We start from the raw sequence: 26,906 nt of genomic DNA, 5'->3' as shown, positions 1-26,906 counted from the left end.
GATTCGTTAGGAGTCGACATATCACAAACATGAAGACAGTTTGGGGGATGAAGGCAAAAAGAGGAAAAGCCCAGAGAAACACACAACAGAGAGTCTCTAAAGCTCTAGAAATCAAATCTCAAGGCAATACTAGGCTCATTCTGCTGAGCTTGCACACTGTCTCTGGTACTCTTATTGGCGCCAGAGTCAATATTCACACTTCGAAGGATATCCTCGAGAAGCGCTTTCTGTTCTGGAGCCATCGTAGCTACAAGAGACCGGAATACTGACTGGTCCGTCTTGGCGAGTTCCAGTAAGTGAGCAGCTGTCTCTTGGTAAACGGCTTGTCCTTCTCTCTTTCCACGTGCAATGAGGGTGGACATGACTATGGAAAGGGCAGTGGGTATATCACTGGCAATGCTAACGTAGGAAACTAGTGTGCGTGCGATGACGGTTCTTGAATTCTCTGGGTCATTGGGGACGTCGCCATTTTCCATAGGGCAGCCGACTACGAAGGCGATCAGGCGAGGGAACAAGTATCTGGCAATGACTTCGTCTGTGAGAGATCCTGTTGATGCCAGAAGGATTGATCGGAGACAGCCTGCCGCAACGTTTGCGAGACCGACATCCTGAAGACAATCTAAGAACTCATTGAGGATGCGGACAATAGTGGGGTCATTTGGAGGGAGGACATGGCCTCCAGTAGTTAATAAGATAGTGATCGCCAAAAGCGTGTTCTTGGCGCAAGGCAAAGAGGACTCGGACTCGCGACGCTGGGCAATTGTGAGAGTTGTGAGGAAACGTGTGAGGCAGCCGCGCAATTGACGTGCGACCACGTGAAAGTTGCCAGAATTGTCTGGCCCAACATCGTCCGGATGACTTATACTTTGAATAAAATGTTTGAAAATTGGAAGCGCTTGAGGAACGACTTCCGATTGGCATAGCCCAGTAGCAAGAATAGTGGTGAATATGTGTAGGATGCATGCGTTAAGGTCATTGCGAATGATGGACGGGAAAATGGATGCGACGTTCACGAGTGATGACAAGGCGAGGCGGATGAGTGATAGAGCATCATCGGATCCCACATTGAACCGCGCGAGAGGCACCGATTCACGAAGGTTCGGCAGTAGCCCGGCAAGAACAAGGATAATGCTTTTAGTCAGCTCGAAAAGCTGCTCAATATCATCGGACAGGTGGTCGCTTCGCCCCTCGCTTCCCTTTGCAGAGGGATGATCCAGAGACAAGTTACGCGCTATTTCAACGATGACATTCTGGATGGGTGTCCCTTCAGTCAACGCGAGACGGTCAAGGGAATCCATTGTCTCCGAGAAAATAGCTTCCTGATAGATGGCATTTCCAGATATTATTGGGCGGAGAATCCGCTTGAGAGCCTGGAGAATCTCTAGTCTCTGCGACGCCGTAGTAGACTGGTCAACAAGGGCTTCGAATGCCAACCCGAATAGAACGAAGAAGAATGCAACTGGTTCATCGCGGTAATTAATGTCGTTTCCTTTACCCTTTGTCTCTTCGTTTGTTACATCCTCTTCGTCCTGAGACTTCTCAACGGGTTCCTCATCTGGTTTCATTTTTCCGTCCAACGCGTCGAAGACGAAATCGATATCCTTCTCCACTAAGCCCGCGATGGCATCAACGAGGCTCAGCCAAGTGTCTTGATAGAACTATACATAAGGTCAGCTTCTGTACAATGAGACGCTGATGATTTAGGCGTGAGTGGCTGACCTTCAGAAGAGTCTCTCGATTCAATGCAGCATATACCTCGTCCAAGTCGTTGCTCAGTGGCCCGGTTCCTAAGCTACCAGATATGTCTGGTTCGAACCGTAGGCGGGCATATTCTTGAAGGGAAGAAAGCCACAGCGGAGTTAGTTTGGCGAGATGAGACTGGACTACCTCATTCAAGTAATCTTGCTCAATACTTGCTATTTGAAGCCGAGCCCAAGCAGAATACAGCGCCATCTTGACCATAACCCTGGCATTTGAGTTGAGACCCTTCAAGTCTCCAATCTCAGTAGTGTCCGGATTTTCTGTACAATATTAGTTAGCAAATATATTGATAACAATTAATCTCGCGACTCACTTGAGAAGTTCTCAAGACCCAGCACTAGTAACTTCAATATCCTGCCCATCCGGTCTACGTTTGTGACAATTCCTGTTGCAATGAAGGTCGCCGAGACATTGATGGCCCCCGATGCCAGCTCCGGGGAAGAATCCGCTGCAAATGCTGGCGTAAGTGCAGAACCGATTTGCGCTTGGTATTGCTCTAGGAGAGATGCTTCTGTGAAATCTGGATCTGGAGTCTTGCCAAACATCTGGAAAGGGTGTCAGTTAGATGACAAGCGTCGAGTGACATATAAACTTACCCTAAGGACTTGATCGAGGATTTTGAGTCCCCATACTCGCAGTTCGATCACGTTGGCAGTAGAGGCAGAGAAGGCCATCCTCACAATATCCCCCACTCTCTGTTGCAGGGCCAGTTCAGCAGGAATTGTCTGATCAGGCAAGATCTCTTGCTCTACCGTTGCCAAAAGCTCGCTAAGACAACTGAGGACGAAATTGCGAGTTTGCCATTTCAATAGTTCTTGTCCAGGGGCAGCTTCATTTACGTTGTCTGACTGCCCAGCCCCGGCAATGGCGGATGCAAAGCCAGCAACTTCATCGTCCGGTATATCATTGACAGCAGATTTGGCAGCTGGCGTGGGAGGTGGCTCTTCCACCTTACCACGAGTCTTTGTCAATGTGTTATGGAAGCGTTGTACCCACAGCTCAGTCTCTTCAAGAGCAGTCTGCTGCAACCAGTCTTGAATCATGCTCTTAAGGTTCGCATTATCTGGAGTATCGTCGAATGCAAGCCAGATCTCCTCCTCTAGGGCCGGTGCAGCTTTCAGAACCGATAGTGAGTCCCGCTTCATGAGGTTACTCAGTCCTCCAATGGCCACATCCCTCATTAACGGGTTATCGGCAGCGAGTTCGGTCTGCAGACGTTTCACATATCCTGAGTAATCCACGTAATTGGGAGCATAAAGTGACAAATGATCCAGGCATTTAGAGCTTTCAGTAACTAAAGCCGGGTTATCCTCTAACTGAAACTGCCGGAGAAGAGTGAGTATAAGGTTGCGCGTTTTGGCAATGTCCTGCAGATCGGGACCCAAAACGTTGATCAAAGAATCCACGCAACGGCTTATGACTATAGGCGTAAGGTAAGACATTTCGATATTAGAGGTTGCGAGGGTAGCACACTCCTCGTTATGGGTATCTGCGTAATATACTTGAGCAAGCATACCGAGCGAGCTTGAGACAAAAGGCGAAAATGTCAAGCCCGCAGAGTTAGCTACTCTTTCCAGCCCACCAAGCGCCCAGAAATGGACCACGGGGTGGGGATCATTGCACAATGACATTAGGACGCCCACGATAGTTTTGAGGTGCAGACCAGCTGCCATGCCCCCGACCTGAGAATGAATGCAACCCAAGGCCGCAGCACAGCCAGCACGAGCATTGGGCTCTCTGTTGTCTACTATTGTGTCGACAAGCCAGTTGATCTGCGAGGTAGTGAAAGTGTTTCCAGAACTCTCACACAGTCTTCCGAGAGCTTCCACCCCAATGGTTCGAACAACTGGGTCAGCGTCGGTTACAAATTTCTAAGACAGTTAGTTCATTGATTCATCACACAGGCTTCGGAGCACCCTACCTGTAACAGCTCTTGCAATATCTTGTCAGTCGTAGGGTTGAGTTTTCCACTCATCGGATTAGAATCTTTCAGGGCAACTTTCAAAGCCTCAAGCAATGCCACGGCGATGTTGACTACCATGGCAGCTCTGCGACCGGGGTTGCGCTGCAAGCTTGAAGAAGAAAGGAAGGTTGCAATCTGCTCTACGCTACTTTCTTGTACTTTAGGAGCGTGTAATGGAATAGCAACGGAGAAGAGCTCAATAGCAGCATTGACAACACCAGTAGAATGCGGATCGGCTAGCAAACAGCCGCCATGTCTTGAAGCATATAGAAGGGCAGAGTCATGCTCACTCCCTTGACAAATCGGGAAAGTTAACTTGATAGGTCAGTTCTACCTGAACTAGCTCTAGGGAAACCTGGTATACTTACAGCATCATCGATAGCCTGGTCTGCTGATTCGACTGCTGACCAAGCCGGTCCATTGTCATTCTCATGCTTTCCGGACAGCGTCACACGAACGTACTCCCTCGCCAATCCAGTTAACCCAAAAGCAAAGTTGTCATTTAGATCCCACAAACTCTCGAACTGCGCTGTAGAAGCCGCAATTGAGCTTTCAAGAGGACCGGACTGGGCGGACTCTGGCTCAGCAAAAGACGATATAGCCAAACTTAAGAGACTGGTCTGAGAGATTACATCTCCATGGCTGAGAGGGTGAACATGAATCAGCTTAGAGAAGCACTGCAGTACACGCCGCCGAACCATGGTCGCAATATCATGAAGTTGCAGAGAAGGATGAAGACGCTGAGAGATATCCGTTACGGACTTCTGTCGGGGCAGGTCATCAAGAAAGCCAACAGTGTTCTGTAGCATGGTAGCGATTCTCCTCGCGCCGTCTGCCGTGATCAATTTGCTATTAAACTCTAGGAATGCTAACAACGATCCCAATGCACATTCCCTGACGTGGGCAAGGAAACTCATCTCCAAGTTCCCGCGCTGAGCGAAATTATCTTTGCCTAAGTGCTTGGGGAGTGCATTTTTCCATAGGAGCATCAACTGCGACAGGTGTATTTTCACGAAGCTAGGCCCCAGGGGCATTAGGCCTCCGATCAATATCCAAGCAACCTGGATTTGTGTACTCGCGGCACGCAGTTCGGAGTTGCTGCTCGTCTTCAGGAGATCTGTTGCTTGAGTGAATACCCGAGAATACACCTCGACAGAGCCGTAAAGCGGCTGCAGTCTAGAGGTACTCAACATGGCTGACAACCCATTCGCATAACCGACGCAGCGTCGCGGCGCTTGGCGGGGTGTAGAAAGTTGCCCGACCTCCCTGTTCAAGCTATTCAGACAAATCGTAACACACGACAACATTTGATGAGGACAGGCAAGTACAAAGTTGCGCAGGCAGTGTGCGGCATGTATCTGCACGGTATAGCTGGGATGAGGAAGGACCTGGAGGAGGGCTTCACGACAGGGCTCAGCTAGGGACACAAAGGCAGAGCCAAGAGATGAAATTAAAGAGGATAGTGCACTAAGAGCACTAGTCAACGTGTATTTGCTAGGTTCACGACGTTCCTGGATGACTTGAGGGTAGTCCTTAAGAACTTCGTTGATTAACCACTTCGAAGCATTGAGCTGGCTGTTTTCACTAAGTGACTCACGGCCAACGGTGTCCTCCAAGATACTTTTGACAAACTTTCTCGTCATGAGAAGCCTGAATCGATTATATGTAACAGTTGGGTGGTTCAGGAGGTCAAAAAGAAGATGGTTTGCAATTTCACCATAGCGTTCTTCAACGAATTTGTTGCCCAAAATCCGCAGGACATGTTTATAACAGACTGCAATGCCTGCACGTGAACGATTGGACGTTGTGCCGCGCAAATATTGGGTGGATAGCTGGCGAAGAAGGTCGGGTAGAAGGAAGAACAGGCGCGACTCGGGTTTCTTGGATAAGGACGACTCAGAGACCTCCGCCTCTTCCTCATCCTCTCCAGGGCGCGGTGCTGGCTTTTTCGATTGTCTCTTTGCTTTCTTAGATTTGGGCATTGGAGTAACCTTGGCGTCCGTGGCATGCAGTTTCGCTAGCGCTCGCGCCAGGCAAGCCGCAGCAGCATGTCTGACAGGAGCGGCTGGGCTGTCAATAACTTTCCAGGTGACTGTCTTGACGTGATCGAAGTCATTTGCATTATCGAAGAACGGCGTTGTGTTCACTAGCTGCTCTAAGCATCGGCAGGCATGAACCTGGACGAATGTCGATTTATCTCCGGTGGCTGCATTGCGAGCCTGCTTCCAAATATCTCGCGCCGCCGCTTCATCCACTGGAATGCCCACACCAACAACCACCTTCCGTAATACTGCAAAAATGGACCCGCGCAGGCCAGTATGATTACTGGAGTTCTTCAACAGTTTGAGCAAGCTGGAAATGACAATGCCCGCTTGCGCAAAGACACTTTCACCGGCGACCGCGAATACCTCGCCCAAACAGTGAGCCGCAGCGAATTTAGTTCTAAGCTCTTCGTGCTTGCCCGCATTCAAAAGCCCAAGCAAATCAGTGACTGTTTCGAAAAGTGTCCCGCGATCACCTTTGCTGAATATAGCTCCAAAACATCGTCCCAGATTGTTGCGCACAACTCGCGTGATCGTCGGCGAGGAAAGGGTAAGTATTTTGAACAACTCCTTTTTCAGAAATTTCTGCTGTGCCGAAATCTGCGGTTTTTCCAGTCCTGAAATATACTGTACTAGGTCCGATGTGAATGTGAGGAGGTAAAGGTCCTGCTGTTCGGAGGGGAGGGCATGGAGCTTGGTGATATCCAGCTCCGCTCGGGGGGGCGCATTGTCGGAGGAAGTACGTGCGGCGGTTTCAGATGAAGACATTGAAGTCGATAGTTCCGATCAGGGCAACACCTATAAGGTTTCCCTGAGAGGAATATCTAAATTAAGGAGAAGGGAAGATGATGGTATGTGCGGCGAAATTAATGATTGTCTTGTCTAAATACGGGATACTTTCGTAGTATATCGGAGACGGGACCCCTTCTCGGGGCACCTGGCCACAACCTCCGTCCGGGGGTGGGCGCCGGAGAAAATGTCGGGCCGGAAATCCATAGATAGGGCCAGCATAGAACATTAACATTCTCATGTATGCGCCTTCATTGCTCGGCAAAACCTTGACAATGACCGCAATTCTGAACAGAGACTTGCTCCGGAAATGTGCGCGCCCCCAATCGGTGTGCTACTGTTGTCGTGGCTTCGCCAGCAGTTCTCCTTCGTTCGCGGGACATAATCGATGGTCCCAGATCAAACATGACAAGGCAAAGAATGACAAGGCGAAAAGTAAGGAGCGCCAAATTATCGGCAAGGAAATCAGTAGCGCGACGCAAAGTATGCTTTGTAAATGACCCCGCTTTCATAATATGCACAAGCTAATGATTATCATTAGTGTGGGGAGCGGATACCAAGTTCAATCCTCGGCTGACCCTTGCCCTCTCGAACGCAAAACGAGCCGGAATTCCAAAGACCGTGATTGAGGCAGCAATTGCAAGGGGCCAGGGTATAAGTGTAACTGGCGAGGCTCTCGAGCAAGTTACCATCGAGGCTATACTGCCCCATTCCGTTGCAGCCGTTATCGAATGTCAAACTGACCAGAAGGCGCGCATCTTGCAAGATCTCCGCTATGCTATCAAAGATGCCGGTGGAACCGTCACTCCGACTACGTATCTCTTTGAAAAGAAGGGGAGGATAATATTCGAAAAGAAAGACGGTCTAAATCCAGATGACTATCTTGATCAGGCTATTGAAGCTGGCGCTATGGACATTACGGCAGATGAAGAAGGCCGTCTCATCGTGTTCACAGAGCCAACAGAAACAAAGAGTGTGGGTGAAGCTTTGACAAAGTCATCTCAGCTCACAATTGAAGAATTAGAAATAATTTGGGATCCGAACCGAGACACGCTGGTCGAACTGACGGAGGATGAACATGTGAGGGAAATAGAGGACATCCTCAGTACCCTTCGTGAGGAGTCGAGCGTTCGAGATATCTATCTCAACACTACCCAACAGCTCTGATGATAGGTATACTCTTCCCAGTTTATGTCCCACTTACGACACCTGTATAGTATGCAGTAGTGATTATAGAATACATAATAGATGTACAGTAGAAATAGAGCGCTTATTAGGTTCCTTGGGCGGGCTGCACTAGTTGGGAGGATAGGTGTCATTTCATGATACTGTCATCCGATCATTCTTTCCGTAAGGCCTTCATCGTGCTCCGCATTAAGCTTCCAATGCCAATACTTCCTGTCGCCTCCAGCCAGTCCAACATTCGCACCCTGTATTCCTGCCAAGCAACCTTAATGCCGCCTTCCTTCTCCAAGGCACTAAGTGCTTTCTGGGTTACTGGTCTCTTTAGCCTTGGCTGATTTTCGCTGAGATCGCTTTCCTCCTCGATATCAGCGAAGCACGCAGCGGACATATTACAGAGTGCAACATTATGGCTAAGAGAGAATATCGAAGACAGATTGTAGGTAAACGCTGCCTCCCTCTTCCTTTCTCGAGCGCTGTCTGTTGCATCCCGGACATATTGCGTGAGTGCAGCGATTGTAGGAGCAGGTATCAAACAGCCTAATGCGTTGGGGTCCTCGCCATTGAGGCCTCGGTTTCGCCATATAAGGTTACAAATATCCATGATGTAGCCGTTGAATTGACCAACCAACTGGGTTGGATAGAGTGATTCGGCAGAACCCGGGGTTTGAAGCACCTGAGAAGTCAAGGATGCCTCGAAGGCCGATTTATAGCTGGCAAGCACGGAACCCATGATCGAAATAATGGAATTGATGGGAGTGAAGATAAGTGTGTAGACGGTGGGAGCCAATGGAATCGCAATACGGATGTTTCCGTTTAGGTTTGAATGCGAAAATAATTCAGCTAAAACACAATAAAACTCCGTGACAGATAAGGCGGCAGGTTTTGGGCTCTCCACATTGTCAGTAGGTGCCTGCTGAGCAGCTGCAGGGCATTCGAGAATAGACAGCGCCAATAGCTCTGCATGTGAGATCAGACGGGCCAGTGGTTTGGATTCTTCCAAAGTGAAGGGCTGGGTCCTTAATCTAACACCCCATTGGCGAATGATGGAAGCATAGAAGTCTAAGAGGCTAGATCTGGGAAACAATTTGTCCGTAAGTACGGCATATTCGAGTGGCATCAAGAAATCATGTTGTATAGAGTCATAATCCTCGATATCAAGGTATTCGAGAAGGTAGAATATTTGCTCTCTCAAATCTCTCCCGTTCCATGATAGAAGATACGATTTCAAGAAAGTGGCAACCGGGGGAGGAATCTCCTAGTATGTTCTTCAGTGTTGAAACAATAATTATCCAGGTGCAATTTCGTACCTTTGTGTATTGTACGTAGCCCACAGCAAGAGACATTATGTAGCTCAAGGACTCGAGTTTCTCATCTCTATCTTCAGCATCCTCCAAGTTTTCGTTAAAGAAGCTTCCCCACCAATCATCCAAACGGTGGCTAGCAGACGTAGGTTGGACAAGAAACAAGTATTTTTGAGCGATACCATCTCCAATCATCGATATGATCTGGTTTGGTAACTCAATTTTGTCAAGCTTGTCAACAAAGTGGTCAACACCACGGAGTTCTTCTAATGATGTGCGGCCATAGGAGACACGTGAAGTCTGGACATCCGGTACAAGAACCTCCATTTTGCTCCTTTTTGATATTCCACGGTGCACCACTTGAAAGTTTGCGGGCTGAGTAGCCTGTAGCCTTTCCATATTTGTGTCTTGGAGAAGCCTCACATGGCTGGACCATTCAGGGTCTGGATGCTTGAAGAACAGTCCCTTCCTCCCAGATACACCCAGGTCCCCAACAATGATATCGGGGCAGTAGTTCTTGAAGACTTTGAGTAATGTAACAAGCTCTCTCTCATCGCCACCAGAAGTAACCACCAGTTCCATAAGGGCTTGTATCCTAAATGGCTTAACATGCTTGCGCCGTGTGACCAGGGAAAGAAGATGACATATAGGTTTGCGCAGGCTTATCATGTCTAGATGGTTAAAAAGCACAGCATAAAGCTTGGATAAGTGAGACCTATCAGCAAGAAATTCATGTACCATGATCAGCCATCGCAAGAGTAAAGACTGTGTCGCAGGTGATGGTTTGTTCTTGTTCGGACCGAGACAACCCACAATCTGCGTGACGAGGCTGGACGGCACACTTTCCACCGGATACAGATTCTTAATAAGTGTAGTGATTGTACCTTGGTCAAGTTGACTGCGTGTCGTGGTAATCTTAACCAAACGCTCAAGCGCGATCTGGGAAAGACCGCCCTCATACGCGTGCGTAGCAATCGTTTTAGCCAGTTCTCCAGCATCCGTATCACGTTGCTTAGAGGGCACGAAAGCAACTGCAAGAGGGATTTAGCCCAGAGAAACGTATACCTTCCCGTGTTTCCGTGAGACATAGATGGTGATCTTACCTGCCTCAAGACGCTTGATTGCATCTAGCAGACCAGTAGGTCTAGACTCTGCGCCTGGTATTGCCATCAGCAAACTTGTCCACTTCCAAGAGTTCGAAGCTAGCAAACCTGTATCTGTATCGGACGACATTATAGACCTTATATTGATCGCGATCACTGCAGCCGATTCTCCTGCTCGTGCCTTTTGCTCCTACAAATAGCGTTGATTTAGGATAACATCGGCTATTTTGCGTGCCGCCCAGACCTGTCGCGTCGCTCCGATGAATAGTGAGTAAACAGTCGCAATCCTTCAGTAAGTGGTATGCAGTAGCTATTTCATTCGCATCTATCATTAATTGATATGTATTATCTTGTTGTATTCTTGATAGTTTGTATATATCATTTCCAATTGCCCAAGCTTAAGGATACTTGCAACGATGTAAATTCCATGGGCGCGGAAATTACGAACTTTACCAGATTTGGTCACTACCGCGGTTGACCCTGGATCTGCCTCAACATCATTTATTCTGCGCAATGCTCATGCCGCTGTCTCTTACTCGGTGATTTTCTGCTTAACATATAAATGGTATATATATGAGCATTGTCTATTAGGATTGATGATCAACGATCAATGTACTAGGCACAAACCTTACATAGTGAAAAGTGAAAATTTTGGCTGTTGTATATTTAAGATGACGCTGCTCTAGGATGCCTCGAGTATAACAAAGTCCAGGAACCTCTGCTTCTCAATATAACATATTTAGCGGAACAACCACCAGGCAACCCTCTATGAGCATGCTCCCAAAAGAAAGTATACTCGGAGTCTAAACCGAGGGCTGGCTTACTTCCTCTTCCGGGTAGATGACTTAGAAGTTTCCTTTCCGGACGCCTGGGATGACGCCGGTGTTTCAACTGTCTTTTTGACATCCTTAGCTTCAACGGCTGGTGGCTCTTCCTCAGCATCACTATCACCTCCCTGACCGAACTCGTTGACACGTGTATAATCAACCCGGTACTTCCAGCTTTGGTAAAGCCAAACGAAGAAAATGACATCATCACGGAGAGTCGCAAGCCTGTGAAGCCACGGCATCTTGACTGTGAAAGCGAAAAGATCATCGATGAAGGTGTTTAAGAATTTGTACATCAAGGCTTTGCCAGGCATATGCGCAACAGACTAGGAACAGCGAGGTTAGCTAGGTTATGTAGCGGAGTCAAAGAATACCAACCTTCAAGCGGTAATTGATATACAAGCTGGGGACCATCATCAGGAAACCGTAGGCATAGACACTACCAACAAGTGTTTCAATGATATAGGAATACCACGACTTGTGGGTGTTGTAGACTAAGCTGTACACTGCGTATGCAGCCAGGAGAGGCACGGCAACAATATAGAGATAGCGGAACGCGATTTCATCGTATTCTTTGGTCTTCTGCTCGGTCTCTGTGAGCTTATGTTTGTCCTCAAACACCACCACATAAGGCAGGAAGGAGAAGAAAGAGTTCCGCGACGGCTGCCGCAGGCGAACATCGACAGTCTTTGTGATTTTCCAAGCTTCGAGGAGGATGCCGAAACCTTGACTGGCGAGGATCATCCAGGAAGTGTTATCACTATTATCCATGAGGTAGAGGAAAACAACTGCCTGCATAAAGACATTGGCCAAGATCGTACGAACGGATGTTCCAACGACGTCTTTCTTTTTGCGCCAGTGAGCCTATTACGGGAACACTAGGTCAGTATATTGTCCTAAATCTACACGGGGTTGCAAACTCACAATATCATTCTTGAAGGCCAGAGTCTCGAAGACCATGTGAAGGATAGTCACAATACCAGTTGTGCCCAGCAGCCAGATGTTCGTATCCAAGAGGATCTCTTTCACCATTTCAAACTCAGTACCGTCACCACCGCCTGGCGTCGAAGCTCCAAAGGCAGCCTGTCGAGCAGTTTGTTTTGCGCTGTCATCAACGCTCGACATCATGCTGAACTTCCAGTTCTGCAGATTGTTGAGAGTAATGCGAAGAGGCACGGTCTCCACGGTAGAATTGAGTTCCATCATATGACTCCTAAGTTGCCAAAAAGTATTCAAGTAAACAATAGGGTAGTACCATCCATTCTTTCCAGAGATGTCTCTTGCGCCAGATGCCTCGAGCTGCAAATGCGACCGGACAGCTGGATGAATCTGACGGAATCTCTGGGTACCCGAATCAGGAATCAGAGATACCGTGAAGTTCGGGTGATAGTACGATGCGATAGAGACGTCCGGTGTGTTATCTTCCTCCTCTTCTTCAGCTTCTTCCGAGCCTGCGAGAAGGTTTTTGAGCTTCTTGGCTTTCTTCTTCGGGAGATATTGGTTAAGCGGCCGAAAGAAATAGACTGCAGAATCTGTGCTGTAATCTTTAGCCGAGGGATCAAGCTGATGCCCAGAGAGTCCGAGCATGAAGTGCGCGAAAAGAGTTCCATTTTGTTGTACTTCTTTGGGGATCTTGATGGTAGTGTCGATTTCCCTGGTATCACTGTAGTTTCCAAGAGTAAAGTTCTTCTCATTAAGCACGAGTTGGCTTGCCGAGCCAGACTTAACAGTAGGAAGTACGACTGATGGCGAGACATAGATGTTCATGTCCAAGGCACTGTCGGAAGGCCATATCGGATTTATAATATCGGGGATAGCACTGTACTCCGTGATTTCGCTACGAGCTGGACGATCTGCGAAGGTAGGAATCCCACCAGGCTTCCCGCTAGAACCAGCATCGTTCTGCTGGCGTCCACCAAAAAATTGACTGAAGATAAACTGTGTCAGTAAGAAGAAAGCCAGACCCTGAAGGGCCCCCTTGAAGCCGGACTAAATCACGAGATGTCAGCCAGATCAGCCAGATGAATGATGATCATGATACGTCGCATACGTACGCTAGACTCCGGCTCATCCCTGCGCTGTCTTTGTTCAGGCATTGTGCTCTCTTTTGACGAGCCCCAGAGCTGCAGTGGCCTAGTCGACAAGAGAGGGAGGGTAAAAGCAGGGGAAGGGAGAAGAGAAAAAGGAAAAGGCCACGAACGCGGACTTGCTAGTAATCCGTTGAACTACGCCGCTTTGGTCCAGAACTCGGGTCGTTTTATCTTGGCGGGTCGATAAATTGTTCTTATCGGCGCATGACATAACGCGATTGTTCCTTCTGTACTCATTTCTCCACATTTCACACCCTCCACGGAAACGAAAACCCTCCTGAACCGCAGTTGATCAGCCGCGCGGATCTTTGATTGCTTATCTAGATCGGTAACGTCAGGTCATACGGAATATTGTCGCGCGATCGACATGCGTGGCGCGTGGATATCAACAGCTTTGATCTAATGTCGGACAATCCTCCCTTCCCCGAATCCCCCCGCCCTCAGTTCCCCAACCATAATGAACCACGAGTATGGGTAATCACTGCTGGGGATTCGCCCATTGGGATCTCAGTTACACGTCAAATCCTCGCACACGGCGATTACGCATTGGTTGGATTGGCCCATTCGAGTCTAGAACGGGACGAGTGCCGTCGAGACGAATTCGAGTCTTTTCTAGCCGAGATTGACAGTCATAGTCATGAGGGATGGCGACAGCGATTCAAGTCCATTCCTTTCGATATAAGGTGTGCACTCCAAAGATGTCTTCAAATAAACTCTCTATAGAGCATTGACTATAAGGGGAGCGGAGAGAGCTTACATTCATCGTGCAGGATGATAGGAGAATGTCAGGCACTTGTGGCAGATGCCGTTACAACATTCGGCAAGATAGACATTCTGCTTTGCTGTACAAGCCAAAGTATGGAATATGCAGCACGTCCCTTTCGATGCGGGTCATTTAGCTAACTGCCTACGCAGCACTTGTAGGGGCGGTGGAAGAGTTTGGGGCCTCCCAGCAAACGCTGAATATGGTTCGGGATCAGTTCGAAATCAACTATTTCGGGCCCCTTAGTATTATAAAAGCAGCACTTCCTCATATGAGGAAGCAAAAAACCGGGCACATCATGATTCTCTCGGGAATTAGTAAGGCTCAAACATATTGCTTTTAAATAAGACCAATGGCTAATGAAGACAGCCGCCCACATCGGCACGCCAGGTCTTGGAATGTATTGCGCAGCTGGGTGGGCTCTTGAAGGGTTTTGCGACGTGAGTGCAATTTGTGCTGGGGGCTTCGCCCATCTCTGCTAACTGCCACGCTGCAGAGTCTTGCATACGAGATAGCTCCATTCAACCTCAAACTCACGATTTTCCAATGCAGTATCGAAATCGGCATTCTCACGAATCTAGTAACTAGCGTGCCTCCAATAGTTCCAGCATATTCACCATCTTCTAACCAAGCACCCCTTTTCCGCGGAATGTTAAATCGACTTGTGCCTCGTCTGCCCAACACACACACCGAAACGAATGGCGCCCAAGAAACTGGCCAAATTGCTTCCGTTGAGAATGGACCATTTTCACGCCCTGAAGTTACATCAATGTATCCTCCACTCAGCCCTGCACATATGGAGATTCTAGTCGCAGAAACGGTGTATGCCATTACCGCGATAGGTGGCCATGAAAACCCACCGTCGCGCCATATAGTAGGACAAGAGGGTGTTGCGAGTGTGAAGGAAAAGCTGAAAACTGTTAGCGAGGAGCTAGAGGACTTCATTCAGTCTAGCTACGCCGTTGATTACGCTGCTGGCGGCGATCAAAAAAGGGCGTCCAAGGACGAAAATATTTTCGGCATGGGAACCGGTAATGGTGGCGTTTAGAGCGAGTGTTCTAGATTTAATGAAAGAATTAATGAATTTGATGATAATACATTTATGGTATCTTCCGCTCATGACATTGTTGTAGCAGTCAGCTATCGCAAGGAAAGAAATATGAACCCGCATAGGAGAGGCGAGTATTGGCACAGGGACATTATTTCCTGTTCGGTGCCCTCAGAAAAGAATAAAATCAAGCTCACAAGTCTCTGAAATCAATTGACCAACGATTTATTCCTCAGAAACCAAGCTTGTCTGACCTCCCATAAGCTACCCATGTCCTGATTATTTCTGTACGCCCGGAAGTCTTTCCAAGCATTTCCGGATGGAACTTTTCCGGAACGGCCATCAGCTTCTAAGATTTTCATTGCAATTGCGTTGGGTCCCGTAATACCGGAGACCGTGATCATCCCAGGTTCTTCCGATGTCCCTTCAACGATTGGTAGTTGTGGGAGCGCGTCGTCACCAGTCGCAGAGGCCTGTTCAGAAACAATTTCCAGATATTGGCCGTCATGCTCCGTAGTAGTCGTCTGAATCATGACAGAGGGATTCATGTTTGCTACTGTTGGTGGTGGGTTTGTGACTTCTACTGTCACTTGAGTAGGTCTTGTCACTTCGGTGGAGGCTGTCACTTGGTCAACTTCGAGGTCCTTGGGTGTCTGTACCTGGTGCCTTCTGCCGCGGCCTCTCTTGCGAGGCTCCATCTGAATCTCTGATTTACGCTTGTTCGAGGATCCAGCCTCTTTCGTTGGATTAGTATGTAAATGTGTGCCCGCACTAGTTTCGGTAGTCCTATCTTGCTCTATCTCAGCAGTAGTCATTGTAACGACTTCTGGTTTCTCGCTTTCCCCTATGACTAGGGCTTGTGGGTCCTTCAAGGGTGAGCTCTGGGGAGCAGGAAGAAATACCCGCTGGCCAAGGGGCATTTCGAATGTTAACCGACCATTTTGAATATCCACTATCTGTAGCAGGGTCAATTGGGGATTCCGAACGGAGCTCTGGATACAAACAAACCCTGGCTTCTTTCTCCACTAGGAGGTTGCCTTTCTTGAAAGCTCGAGAATATTTCCAAACATCGCCTACAAGAACAACCCCATTGCTAATGAGGGTGCTCAATTTGACCTGGCTACTCTGTCCTGCGGCCAGCGTCTTGTCCATCTTCTGTTTCTGCCCCCAAAACTGCTCAAACTCTTCTTCTTTAAACTTGTCAAACTTCCCATCCGCCCGCTGCTGCATGGCTTCTCCCGCCTGCCGCAGCCAAACGGGATCGTAGCGTCCATTTTGAAGATCTAGCTGAAAGTGACGAATGCCGTCTCGCCAATTATTGGAGTAACGTAGAAACTCTTCTGGTAAAGGGGGGATCTTTGCACCAGGATCGTCCGGTGAAGGGTCCAGGTTCGAATGTAGGTCTTCAGGGAGTAGATCGAGTATTTCACGTTTTTCAGATTCCTCGAGACAGTTCCAGGCTTCAGGTTTGGCGAGTAATTTCTTGATTTTGACCATTATAGTCAATAAACTGCACTACGTCGCCATCATTCCGTAGCTGCATAACATACCACAAGGTCCAGATATATAAGATTGGAAGATGTACTCGTCATCAATTTGTCCTCCGCCCATGGATCCTTCGCCGCTCTCTTCGGATTTCTCTTTGGTTGCTTGTTGTTTGAGGAGGACATTGCGACGTGAGACTCGCCCACGTCATTCGGGTCCGCTGTCTTAGCAGTAGATGAGCAACGCCTTGTGTAGTAACATTGTCAAATGTGCCCCATATATGGCGCACCTGGGCGCCGGTATTTCAACAGCTCGTAGATAATAATTCTCACAAGCTAAATAAACATAGTATGGATAGTCTTACCTCGTTGGCTGCGTCCTTGTTTTGCCATTGTCGACCGCCTTGCGCTTGCGGGCCATTGCTTCTAGATGCCAATCTGGACAACAACAGAAGTACTATATGCGCCGCTACAGCTGAACTGCAACCTGAGCGTTATTTGAATAAGGCGAAAGTCTTATCGACAAGAAGAGTTGTAATCAAAATGGTCAAATCGACTCAAATAGCCAGGCTTGATGGTAAGACGCAATGCGGAGGTTAGGGGTTGTATGATGCAGTTGCTGATGTTTGTCAAGGCCTCATGCTGGCTGCGTCAGTAGATGATGAACAGGTTAGTTTGCAGCCCATTCACCATGATACCATGACCTACGAGTAACACTGAATTTTTCATTATTTCAATCAGGCAGAAGTGGAGCTCTCCGAGATCAAGACACAAGCCAAGATGATTTTCCGCCGGTTGAGTCGCAATTCCGCACCGCAGGCTAGCATTGAGTCTGGCCAATATAACTTACAGTGAGTCCGATGTACGAGGTGCAAAACGATACAAATGCTAATTCGGGTGTTTAACATAGCTATCTTATCCAAGATGATATCTGCTTCCTCTGTATATGCGACCGTTCTTACCCGCGCAAGCTTGCCTTCACCTACCTCGCAGATCTCGCAACCGAGTTTACTACCACTTACTCCTCTGCGCAGTACCAGTCTCCCACCCTGCGACCATATGCCTTTGTAGAATTTGATACATTTATCCAACGCACCAAGAAGCTGTACCAAGATAGTCGCGCTTCGCAAAACCTTGACCGACTAAATGACGAGCTTCGGGACGTGACGAAAGTGATGACAAAAAACATCGAGGACCTCCTATATCGAGGTGATAGCCTGGAACGGATGGGCGAATTATCGGGGCGTCTGCGAGAGGATAGCAAGAAATACAGACGAGCCGCAGTGCGCATCAATTGGGAGCTGGTGATAAAACAGGTAACCTCCGCGTGTCCCTAATCTTTCTCACTAGGTCCCGTACTAACCTGTTGTACAGTATGGTCCAATTGCTGGTGTCGGGCTCCTCTTTCTATTCCTCATTTGGTTGCGCTTCTTCTAATTCCTTCCCCAAGCAACTGCTTACGGAGGCCCGCTCATATGAATGTATGCATAGTTAATCTTCTTGATGGTTGCCGGACTCCATCCACCCTGATATATTCAAAAACTGCCAATATTTTATGACTTACGAGCTTGGTTGCAAGGCGTAACCCTTTCTTTCCATGGGCGCCTTACATAGGATGTTCATTAAAGCGTCTCATAGATCATAACCCAGTTGTGTATCATATGTCGACTGACCAGGATGCTGTAAGCCTGTAAACAGTCCAAAATGTACACGATGTCCTTGGGTTCCCTTCAAGCATGATTAAGAACACCAGCTGACAACAAGCGTAAGGACGTAGGGAAGATGGTAGGAGAAAGTCCTGCGCTGATTCACTTAAGAAGGTGCGTCGGGGACTGTCTCTGTACGTGCTCACTTATATTTCATCTTCTTCCTCGTCGAAGTCGTCTTCCTCTCCCATGTCGTACAAAATGCGCCCACCTTCTCCTGGGCCGTCACCTTGCTGTGCATCGAAGTATGGCAGCACCACCCCCTCTCTTTCTCTCCGTTGTCTATCGGTGAGCCGCAATTCAAAAGTAGACTCGGGCTCTTCTTCGCCTGTTCCAGCCTCTGGCTCCTCCGGTGGACGATACAAGGGATGGTCGTCAAGCAGAGTTACAACCTCTTTCAAATGCTGAGGCGAGTATCTTGATGCCGGGGGTAATATATACCACTCTAAAACACCACGTCCGCTCTTGCGTCTGTGTTCCATCTCCAGGACGATACCTTCAACTGAGTCCTTACCAACCGGCTTATCCAATCTTCCTAGGAGTACTCCATCCTGTTCTTCTTCGAGCCCAAAAACTGGAGCAGCTAGGCTACGATCTCGAGCAGCCTTCTGGGCCAGTATGTGTGAGAACGAATGTAGCCTTATGATTGTCGTTGCGAGATAGGTCAGCATTGAAAGAGGTGACGGCGAATAAGGGGATGGAGCAAGCGGGCTTGGAACATCCTGATGGAAAGTCACGACTAGCGAAACTTCGACCTTAGATGCAGAGGGACTCGGGGGGATTAGGAATGAACTAAGAAACGTCGATAGTTGGGAGTGTGCATCGTTCGTTTTCGAGAGTAGAAGCGGGTTAATTGAATCTATAAGGATGAGGCGTCCTACTGTTTGTTAGCCATGGTCACTAACGACTCCAATACTCAGGCTAGTCGGTGCTTGACGTACGAGGAGAAGAGGCTTTGGTTGCAGTAGCCTGGTAAGCTGCGCCAACATCCTCAACTATCTGCGAGGGGCTTTTCCTTCGGGCGGAAACGAAAGCATCAACGCCATCTAATGGTTTTAATGTCTCAAAAGCAATAAGTGTGACATGAACCTTCGAGATCTGTACAAGTTCTTAGCTTTATCCTGCCTACGAGTAGTGCACAAATGTTCCTCTCGTTCGATTGAAGATCTGATGACGTATCCAAACCCTCGAGTCTAGCAAACGAAGTGAACAGGAACCAGCCCGAGTCCGAAAAAAAGGTCGAGTATATACAGAATAAAGAGTACAGTAGGAGACAATACATACCTTTGCACGCCTAATATACTCTTTAACCAATGGGGTAGCTGGTTGTTCGAGTGAATCCAAGAGCAGGGTCAGTGGAGACGCTGTATCTCTCAGACTTAGAAGCTTTGAGACCAAGAGTAAATTGTGTGTTTGCCTATGAGAAAGATTTGGCGCCATTGCTGAGAGTAGAGGAAGCTGTAACACCTATGTTAGGCAGTTGCGTTGGTAGATCTAGGGAATAGCGGGGTTATTTTCGTGCGTATGAGGGGTCGGAGACATCAGGCATAAAAGATTTCCCAGGAATGGGTGATCTTTGCCATTGACGACTTAGTTTGAGGCTCGGCGGGACGGGCCGTAAAAAAAAAGAAATACGTACGTACTCCGTACGTAAATGCAAGCCTGCGATCCAACTGGCAAGCGCAGCATGCATCCGTGAGGCATTGATTCGCAGGTACCAGGTTATTTGAATGCGAGCGCGGAAATAGGCTACCTAGAGACCTTCCGCCAAGCCGAAATTGGCTCAAACTCATTTTTGTTTCTGTCACAATTTTGGATTACTATTTTAGCTTCGGAAATTATGACAACCTACTCCGTACAATCCGACAAATATCTACTCCGGAGTATCAAAAGTATTCCGACAATGTTCCGTCGCGCATGAGCGTGGAGTATCAGGTAGGGGCTATATAGAGCAAAAGACGAAGATATTAAAAAAATAGAATATATGCTACCACTATCTTATTATTGGCGCAATAGACTACCATGCTCTCCATAGCTTTTCTCCTTTGGCCAAGCCTGTCTTATTGCCCTTGTACTGGTAAGTTACTAATATTTCGTCGTAGGCTCTTGATCAAGTACAGGAGGAACATTTGAGACTTGTATGGAATGTTATAACCCGTACTCTTGGAGAGAGATTTTATAAGACCGTTGCATCACTCACATTGATAGAATAGAGGTGAATTTAATAGCGATCAATAATTCATGTTACTATTTGGTGGGCTGATTGTTAACATTTGTTTTATACTGGTATACTCGAAATTGTTCACGTTACAAAAGATGAGCCTACGGTCTCCAGTAATCAAGACCGGTACCGGAATAAACAAAAAAGGTTAATAGTATGAAAAGAATAGTGGTATTATAGTGAACACAGCTCAAGCCCGATAGAATTAAGGTGGTATGCGTAAAGATTGGCATATGGTGATGTTTAGTATTACTTCTCTTTGATATGATTGGGAAATTACTCCGTAAAATTTACTTGATTTGGGCCGACAACGCAACTGGCATACCTCGGCAACCGTAATATCTTCACGGTTTCAATTTCAATCCGGGTGCAACGCCAACCTTCAGCATTATCTTCTTCTAAGCATTTGATACCCATTTGAAACAAATAATGATGAAATAATTAGCATACTGTTACAACCTGTCACATTCATTTCGATTCTGCCAGGTTAACCTCTCGGCTGATGATTTACAAAGACAGCAACTCTACTACTCTACCTTATTCTCGATCGATCGCATCCTCAGACTCTTAACTAGATAACACCTTGTTTCTTACATACAAAGATGGCTGAACCACCCGCAAAGCGAGCCCGACGAGTCGATAGCTCGACAATGTGGGATATGGATGACCGGCCGACGCGTTCACCTGAACCAGACTCGGAGTATAATAGGAGTCCTAGACGTGAAACAAACTTAAAGGATGATGGGCGACGTGATGGACCGCGCGATGATCGAAGATACCGTTCCCGCTCAAGAGATCGAAGGGACAGGCGGCGCGATAGGAGTAGGTCTAGGGATCGCCGGGACCGCGATCGGGATCGCGACAGGAGAGACAGAGAGAGAAGCGTTAGCCGCGACAGATACTATGATAAGCGAGGTATGCTACGTGGTACGATTCTCTACTTAGATCAAGCGCTGATATTTGAATCTTGCAGGGTACCCTTCAAAAGGGGACAGATACCGTGACCGTTCTCGCTCCCCTCTTCGAAACGGGAACAGGGATAGGTCCAGGACACCACCTCTTCGGGGACCCAGAGGAGACCGCAGGAATGATCGCAAAGACCACCGAACACAGCCGAATGGTACCGCTGACTCGAGGACTCCAAATCGATACAAAGACGAAATAGATATGGACGTCGATGATGCAGGGGGAGACGATGTTGAAGAGATGATGCGTCGAAGCATGGGGTTCACCAAATTCAGGAGCACAAAGAATACCAAGGTACCTGGAAACGATGTCTATGGGGTGCGGAAGGAGAAGAAGACGGAATACAGACAGTATATGAACCGTATAGGAGGATTCAACCGACCACTCAGTCCTTCAAGATGATGGATGGATCAGTTACCTCTATTCGTTACTATCCTACCCTTTTCTTTTTCCTCTTTCTGCTCTTCTTTCTTAATTGTTAAGGCGGGACCAATTTTAGCTAGGGTTTTATTACAGCCATATGCATTGTCGGAGTAAGGTTTACTTTTTCTTGCACTTTCCACTCGCGCAAGGTTATGGGCAGGCTTTGGATGTTTTTCTTGTCCTTGCACAAACCAAAGAAATAGTGCCAACGAGATGATACAACTTGAACTGGACCTATATATGTTAATGTTCGGCATTAGCCTGCCCGGGCACATGACTTGTAGTGACGTATGCGCTTGTATAAATAAAGCATTGCTTGATATCCCACCTCAACCCGTGCCAAAGCTCGTCAACATCTTCTTCCTCCAAGTCACCCCAACAACAGTGACACATTTAAGGTTTTTAGGATTTAGAATCACGCCTTACTGCAAAATGGCAGCTCCAAACGAACGTCGGCATATTGTTATTGTTGGTATGAATAGGATTTAGTTTACTGAAACTTACCCCGCACGACCATAACACACCAGAAACTAACAACTTCGTCCAAGGTGGTGGTATCATCGGATGTTGTTCAGCGTATTATTTGACAAGACATCCTTCTTTTAATCCTTCCCGACACTCAGTGACCCTCATAGAAGCAACAGAGATTGCAGGAGGGGCTTCGGGCAAAGCAGGAGGTCTTTTAGCATTATGGGCATACCCAAGCAACATTGTACCATTGAGCTACAAATTGCACGCCGAGCTAGCTAAGGAGCACAATGGAAAGGAAAAATGGGGATATAGAGAGGTGAACTGTGGTCAGCTTATTGCCAGAGGTCGCCCGCTCAGCGAGAAGAGAAAGGCGGGCGAAGGAGAGGGTGGGAGCTCAGTGTCCCTACAAAAACGGAGTGCAGCGGCACTGAGTAAATTGAAAACCGCAAGAGTACCCGAGGATCTTGACTGGCTTGAGCCAGAGGGTGTCAGAGGCTACGAAAGCATGAGTGATCCTGGGGAGACTGCTCAAGTCCATCCGTATCTCTTCACTACGTCCATCGCAAAGCTCGCCGAAGAGAAAGGCGCAAAGATTACGCTTGGGTCAGTCACAAATATCGATTACTCTGGGGATTCCGTCAAGTCAGTCACATACACAAGCCAGGAGAACGGCGAATCACAGACAATCCCTGCTACTGATGTTGTTATCGCTGCCGGTCCGTGGACGAGATCGGTCCTGCCGGGTGCCCCGATATCAGCAACGCGTGCTCATAGCGTCGTGATCCGGCCTACGAGGCCAGTCAGTGGATATACCCTTTTCACAAATATAGAGATACCGGCCAATTTCGACCCGTCGAAGTCCTCACGTCCGACGGTCGCCTCGCCAGAGATATATGCTCGCCCTGACGATACAGTCTATTGTTGTGGAGAGGGTGATCATACTGTTCCCCTTCCGAAGACAACGGTAGACGTTGAGGTAGACCAAGAGCGGTGCCAGGATATCATCAATCAGGTGGGCAGCGTCTCTGATGAATTACGTGATGGACAAGTCTGTGCGCGTCAAGCCTGCTACTTGCCTAATGTGACTGCTGCACGTGGTGGGCCATTAATAGGTCATGCTGGGACCAAGGGACTCTACCTTGCGGCTGGACACACTTGCTGGGGCATCCAGAATGCACCAGGCACAGGAAAGCTTATCAGCGAGTTTGTGTTCGATGGCGCAGCCAAGAGCGCGAAGATCGGGTCGCTTGATCCGAGGAACTATCTCTAGACTAGAGGATTGTATAGATGATTCCAGTAGAATTATTACTCTGTAAAGGACTTTGTCTGTGACGTATGGGCATTTTCTCGGGTTAATCTCTAGGATGTTGGTCTTCAAGGTTAAACATGGTCGGCCACGTAAGGTGCGGAGCGGAGCTAAAAATACCGGGCGGGTAAATAAATGAAATAAATGACAGGAGCTCTCCGCTAGTGAAATGCCAGATAATAGATAGTAACATCAACCTCCGCCGTGGCATAGCATTCTCTATGTGCACGCCTCCAATTGCGTGGGCTTTTATTAAATTGTTGATGCTTTCTGTCTAGACAATGCATCTTTCCAAATTATTCACCCTTTCAACATCATTATTCTATGTGGTTGCGGCATCCATAGATAATGACGTATCGGTTCTAGCTAAGGAGGCTGCGCGAGCCAACAATCAGTCGCTCTTATGGGGTCCCTATAAGCCTAACCTCTATTTTGGGGTTCGCCCTCGGATTCCAAACAGTCTGTCCGCCGGGTTGATGTGGGCGAAAGTAGATGATTACGCCACGGCTCAGTCCAGTATGTGTTTCGAACAGCTGCCCTTCATTCACCATTAGATACGTTCCTCCCTAGCTGTTGAGAGTTCCACTAACTCTGGCCCGCTTCAAGACTTCAGACACACCTGCGAACAGAATGAAGGGATGGCGGGTTATGGATGGGACGAGTACGATATTCGGAAGGGCGGACGCCAAACAATCCACGATGCTGGAAACTCCCTGGATCTGACAATTGATTTTATCAAGGTCCATGGTGGACAGCATGGAGGCAGCTGGGCTGCCCGAGTAAAAGGTGTCCCTCGGGATGATGCACTCCCGGATCAGCCTACAACAGTTGTCTTCTACAGTGCTCTTGAGGGGCTTGGCAACCTGGGTCTTCACACTAAGTCTGACGACTCACGTGGTTTTGAGGGCGATGTGAAGCTGGCTGGTTATACCTCTGATCTTGGTGAATTTACAATTGATGTGACTGAGGGCCCTAGGACCAACGAGTACCCTGAGCATGAACACCCAAGCTATGAGGACAAGCCACTGGACCGTACCTTGGTGTCCAGTTTGACAATACCCCCGGAGCACGCTTGGCAGACGAAAAGTATATTTTCTCAATTTTTTACAAGCATCTATTTTGTTCGATTCACAGCTGATCTCTTGTCCAGTGATTCTGTTTTCGCAGATGAAGGAGGGTGTGAGCGAAACCATCGAAAAGTATGGAGCTGAAAACCCCCCTCCCCCATCGCAAGTCTTCACCATCAAGAATACGCCAGGTGATGGCAATGTTCAGCTTGTACAGAAGGTTTTCAAGGGTGCCTTTGAGGTAAATTTGAGATCTCTTAGTTTGCGAATAGTCTGCTTACAGAGCCCAGTTTGATATCCTATTCTCGTCTGGGTCCTCGCCGGAGCCTGTGACATGTATAGTGCCTTTCCTTTGAATTCCTGCCGTGGAAACTAATGCTGACCATATACGTTACAGCTGACCTTCTTACCCAAGAAATCACAAGTGCTTCAGCAGCTTTTGCTGAGCGCTTCGACAAGATACTTCCCCCGCAGTCTCCCTTTAATTCCGATAAATATAGTGAATTCTCCAAGTCAATGCTTTCCAATCTCATCGGTGGCATAGGCTACTTCCACGGTACTGACATTGTTGACCGTTCCGCCGCGCCAGAGTACGATGAGGAGAATGAAGGCTTCTGGGAAGAAACAGCCGAGGCAAGGGCTCGAGCTCAACCTGTCCTTGAGGGCCCGAAGGATCTCTTTACTTGTGTTCCCTCTCGGCCTTTCTTCCCCAGAGGATTTCTCTGGGATGAGGGTTTCCACCTGATTCCGGTTGTTGAATGGGACACAGATCTTGCGTTTGTTAGCCGGTAACCCAATCGTCATCGAAATACTAACATATTCCAGGCTCGAAATCGTGAAGAGCTGGCTAAGCTTAATGGACGAGGATGGGTGGATTGCTCGGGAGCAAATCCTGGGCGCTGAGGCACGCAGCAAAGTTCCACCTGAGTTTACCGTCCAGTACCCTCACTACGCCAACCCCCCAACCCTTTTCATTATTCTGGAAGCGTTCCTCGATAAACTAGATGCCAACAAAAATATCTCGGTTCAACAATCTCCTGAGGATATCGCAGAGCGTCTCCGTTCTGCCTATGTGCAACAGCCGGAGTTGGGTGAAGCTTATATCCGTTCAATTTACCCACTACTGAAGAAACACTATTCCTGGTATAGAAACACTCAGCGAGGTGACATCAAGTCCTATGACAGAGAGGCCTTTTCCACCAAGGAGGCGTACCGCTGGCGGGGTCGGTCTGTTCAGCACATCCTAACATCTGGGTTAGACGATTATCCTCGGGCACAGCCCCCACACCCCGGTGAGCTACACGTAGATTTAATCAGTTGGATGGGGATGATGACTCGCTCTCTCCGGCGAATTGCAGAAAGGCTGGGGGAAACTGAAGACGCTGAAGAGTTCAAATACTATGAAACTGCTATTGAAAGGAATGTCGACGACCTCCACTGGGACGAACAGGCGCAAACATACTGTGATGCGACCATCGACGAGTACGAGGAAAGTGTTCATGTCTGCCACAAGGGATACATCTCCATCTTCCCCTTCCTCACCGGCATGGTGAGCTCTGATAGCCCTCGCTTAAAAGCCATCTTAGACTTGATCAGCGACCCAGAAGAGCTCTGGAGCGATTTTGGTATTCGCAGTCTAAGTAAGAAGGATGAGTTCTATGGGACTGCTGAGAATTATTGGAGGAGCCCTGTATGGATCAACATCAATTATCTGGTGTTTAAGAACCTTTATGTGAGTAGCCCAAAGCTCTACGAACCACGCATTGGAACTAACGATTCCACCCTAGGACATTGCGACCACACCTGGTCCACATCAAGAACAGGCCCGTGAAATGTACTCTAAGCTGCGGAAGAACGTAGTTGAGAATGTTTTCAAGGAATGGAAGAAGACCGGGTTTGCTTGGGAACAGTATAACCCAGAAACAGGTAAGGGACAGCGGACGCAGCATTTCACTGGGTGGACTAGTATGGTGGTGAAAATGATGTCGATGCCCGATCTTCCTGCGACTGAGAGCAAGGGGCATGATGAGCTATAGAACAGCAACACTCGCTGCGTAGCGCATGGTTTAGGATAGGGAATACTACTTGTACACTATCGTTCCTCCACGAACGCCCTAACACCGTAGGTAGACAAAATCAAGACTGAACTCAACGCCGACGATGGTAGTCTGCATCTCTATCCCGGGTATGATAACGGTCGTCTCGGCGTCTCCTGTCTTCGTCATTACCCTTTCTGTCTCTGCTTCTTGACGGTGAGCGCGATCGTCGCCTGCGGCGATCTCGCGACCGAGACCGAGACCTGTGCCGATGACTCCTGTGACGATGTTCGCGCTCATCGCGATGCCTACGGTGTCTGTGTTCCCTATCCCTGTCTCTGTTTCTATCACTTA

The 26,906-nt window shown here is 48.1% G+C and overlaps 10 protein-coding genes across 10 annotated transcripts; 4 read left to right on the top strand and 6 right to left on the bottom strand.

Annotated features, from left to right (window-relative positions):
- Positions 1-104: 104 nt before the first annotated feature.
- AO090701000132 (AP-1 complex accessory protein LAA1) lies at positions 105-6,534 on the bottom strand (the record flags this gene model as incomplete). The annotated part of the gene is made up of 6 exons (XM_001822961.1): positions 105-1,658; positions 1,720-2,021; positions 2,075-2,306; positions 2,358-3,632; positions 3,683-4,039; positions 4,093-6,534. The coding sequence occupies 6 exons, from the start codon at positions 6,532-6,534 to the stop codon at positions 105-107; spliced, it is 6,162 nt and encodes a 2,053-aa protein (XP_001823013.1).
- A 296-nt stretch (positions 6,535-6,830) lies between these two features.
- Positions 6,831-7,722, top strand: AO090701000133 (post-initiation translation factor DPC29; the record flags this gene model as incomplete). Its single annotated transcript, XM_023237462.1, has 2 exons — positions 6,831-7,038; positions 7,097-7,722. The coding sequence occupies 2 exons, from the start codon at positions 6,831-6,833 to the stop codon at positions 7,720-7,722; spliced, it is 834 nt and encodes a 277-aa protein (XP_023092004.1).
- Positions 7,723-7,894: 172 nt separating this feature from the next.
- AO090701000134 (uncharacterized protein) lies at positions 7,895-8,470 on the bottom strand (the record flags this gene model as incomplete). The annotated part of the gene is made up of 1 exon (XM_023237461.1): positions 7,895-8,470. One exon carries the CDS (start codon positions 8,468-8,470, stop codon positions 7,895-7,897), a length of 576 nt encoding a protein of 191 aa, XP_023092005.1.
- Positions 8,471-8,894: 424 nt separating this feature from the next.
- AO090701000135 (uncharacterized protein) lies at positions 8,895-9,623 on the bottom strand (the record flags this gene model as incomplete). The annotated part of the gene is made up of 1 exon (XM_023237460.1): positions 8,895-9,623. The coding sequence occupies one exon, from the start codon at positions 9,621-9,623 to the stop codon at positions 8,895-8,897; it is 729 nt and encodes a 242-aa protein (XP_023092006.1).
- An 83-nt stretch (positions 9,624-9,706) lies between these two features.
- AO090701000136 (uncharacterized protein) lies at positions 9,707-10,274 on the bottom strand (the record flags this gene model as incomplete). Its single annotated transcript, XM_023237459.1, has 3 exons — positions 9,707-9,712; positions 9,780-10,072; positions 10,145-10,274. The coding sequence occupies 3 exons, from the start codon at positions 10,272-10,274 to the stop codon at positions 9,707-9,709; spliced, it is 429 nt and encodes a 142-aa protein (XP_023092007.1).
- Positions 10,275-10,964: 690 nt separating this feature from the next.
- AO090701000137 (CLPTM1 family protein) lies at positions 10,965-13,067 on the bottom strand (the record flags this gene model as incomplete). Its single annotated transcript, XM_001822966.3, has 4 exons — positions 10,965-11,297; positions 11,350-11,835; positions 11,896-12,960; positions 13,026-13,067. The coding sequence occupies 4 exons, from the start codon at positions 13,065-13,067 to the stop codon at positions 10,965-10,967; spliced, it is 1,926 nt and encodes a 641-aa protein (XP_001823018.1).
- A 1,116-nt stretch (positions 13,068-14,183) lies between these two features.
- Positions 14,184-14,872, top strand: AO090701000138 (short chain dehydrogenase/reductase family protein; the record flags this gene model as incomplete). The annotated part of the gene is made up of 2 exons (XM_001822967.3): positions 14,184-14,264; positions 14,321-14,872. 2 exons carry the CDS (start codon positions 14,184-14,186, stop codon positions 14,870-14,872), a joined length of 633 nt encoding a protein of 210 aa, XP_001823019.3.
- Positions 14,873-15,403: 531 nt separating this feature from the next.
- Positions 15,404-17,793, top strand: AO090701000139 (SNAP receptor SEC22; the record flags this gene model as incomplete). Its single annotated transcript, XM_023237457.1, has 5 exons — positions 15,404-15,437; positions 16,991-17,025; positions 17,098-17,207; positions 17,267-17,672; positions 17,731-17,793. 5 exons carry the CDS (start codon positions 15,404-15,406, stop codon positions 17,791-17,793), a joined length of 648 nt encoding a protein of 215 aa, XP_023092008.1.
- A 415-nt stretch (positions 17,794-18,208) lies between these two features.
- AO090701000140 (Elongator subunit IKI1) lies at positions 18,209-18,733 on the bottom strand (the record flags this gene model as incomplete). Its single annotated transcript, XM_001822969.3, has 1 exon — positions 18,209-18,733. The coding sequence occupies one exon, from the start codon at positions 18,731-18,733 to the stop codon at positions 18,209-18,211; it is 525 nt and encodes a 174-aa protein (XP_001823021.3).
- Positions 18,734-22,104: 3,371 nt separating this feature from the next.
- Positions 22,105-26,552, top strand: cwh41 (mannosyl-oligosaccharide glucosidase; the record flags this gene model as incomplete). Its single annotated transcript, XM_023237456.1, has 7 exons — positions 22,105-22,140; positions 23,728-23,965; positions 24,056-24,535; positions 24,600-24,757; positions 24,859-25,292; positions 25,342-26,248; positions 26,304-26,552. 7 exons carry the CDS (start codon positions 22,105-22,107, stop codon positions 26,550-26,552), a joined length of 2,502 nt encoding a protein of 833 aa, XP_023092009.1.
- Positions 26,553-26,906: the final 354 nt, after the last annotated feature.

This window comes from Aspergillus oryzae, chromosome 5, assembly GCF_000184455.2.
Source record: "Aspergillus oryzae RIB40 DNA, chromosome 5".
NCBI lineage: Eukaryota > Fungi > Ascomycota > Eurotiomycetes > Eurotiales > Aspergillaceae > Aspergillus > Aspergillus oryzae.
Note: the sequence above shows the minus strand (reverse complement) of the source record. Positions and strands in the feature narration are given on the sequence as shown.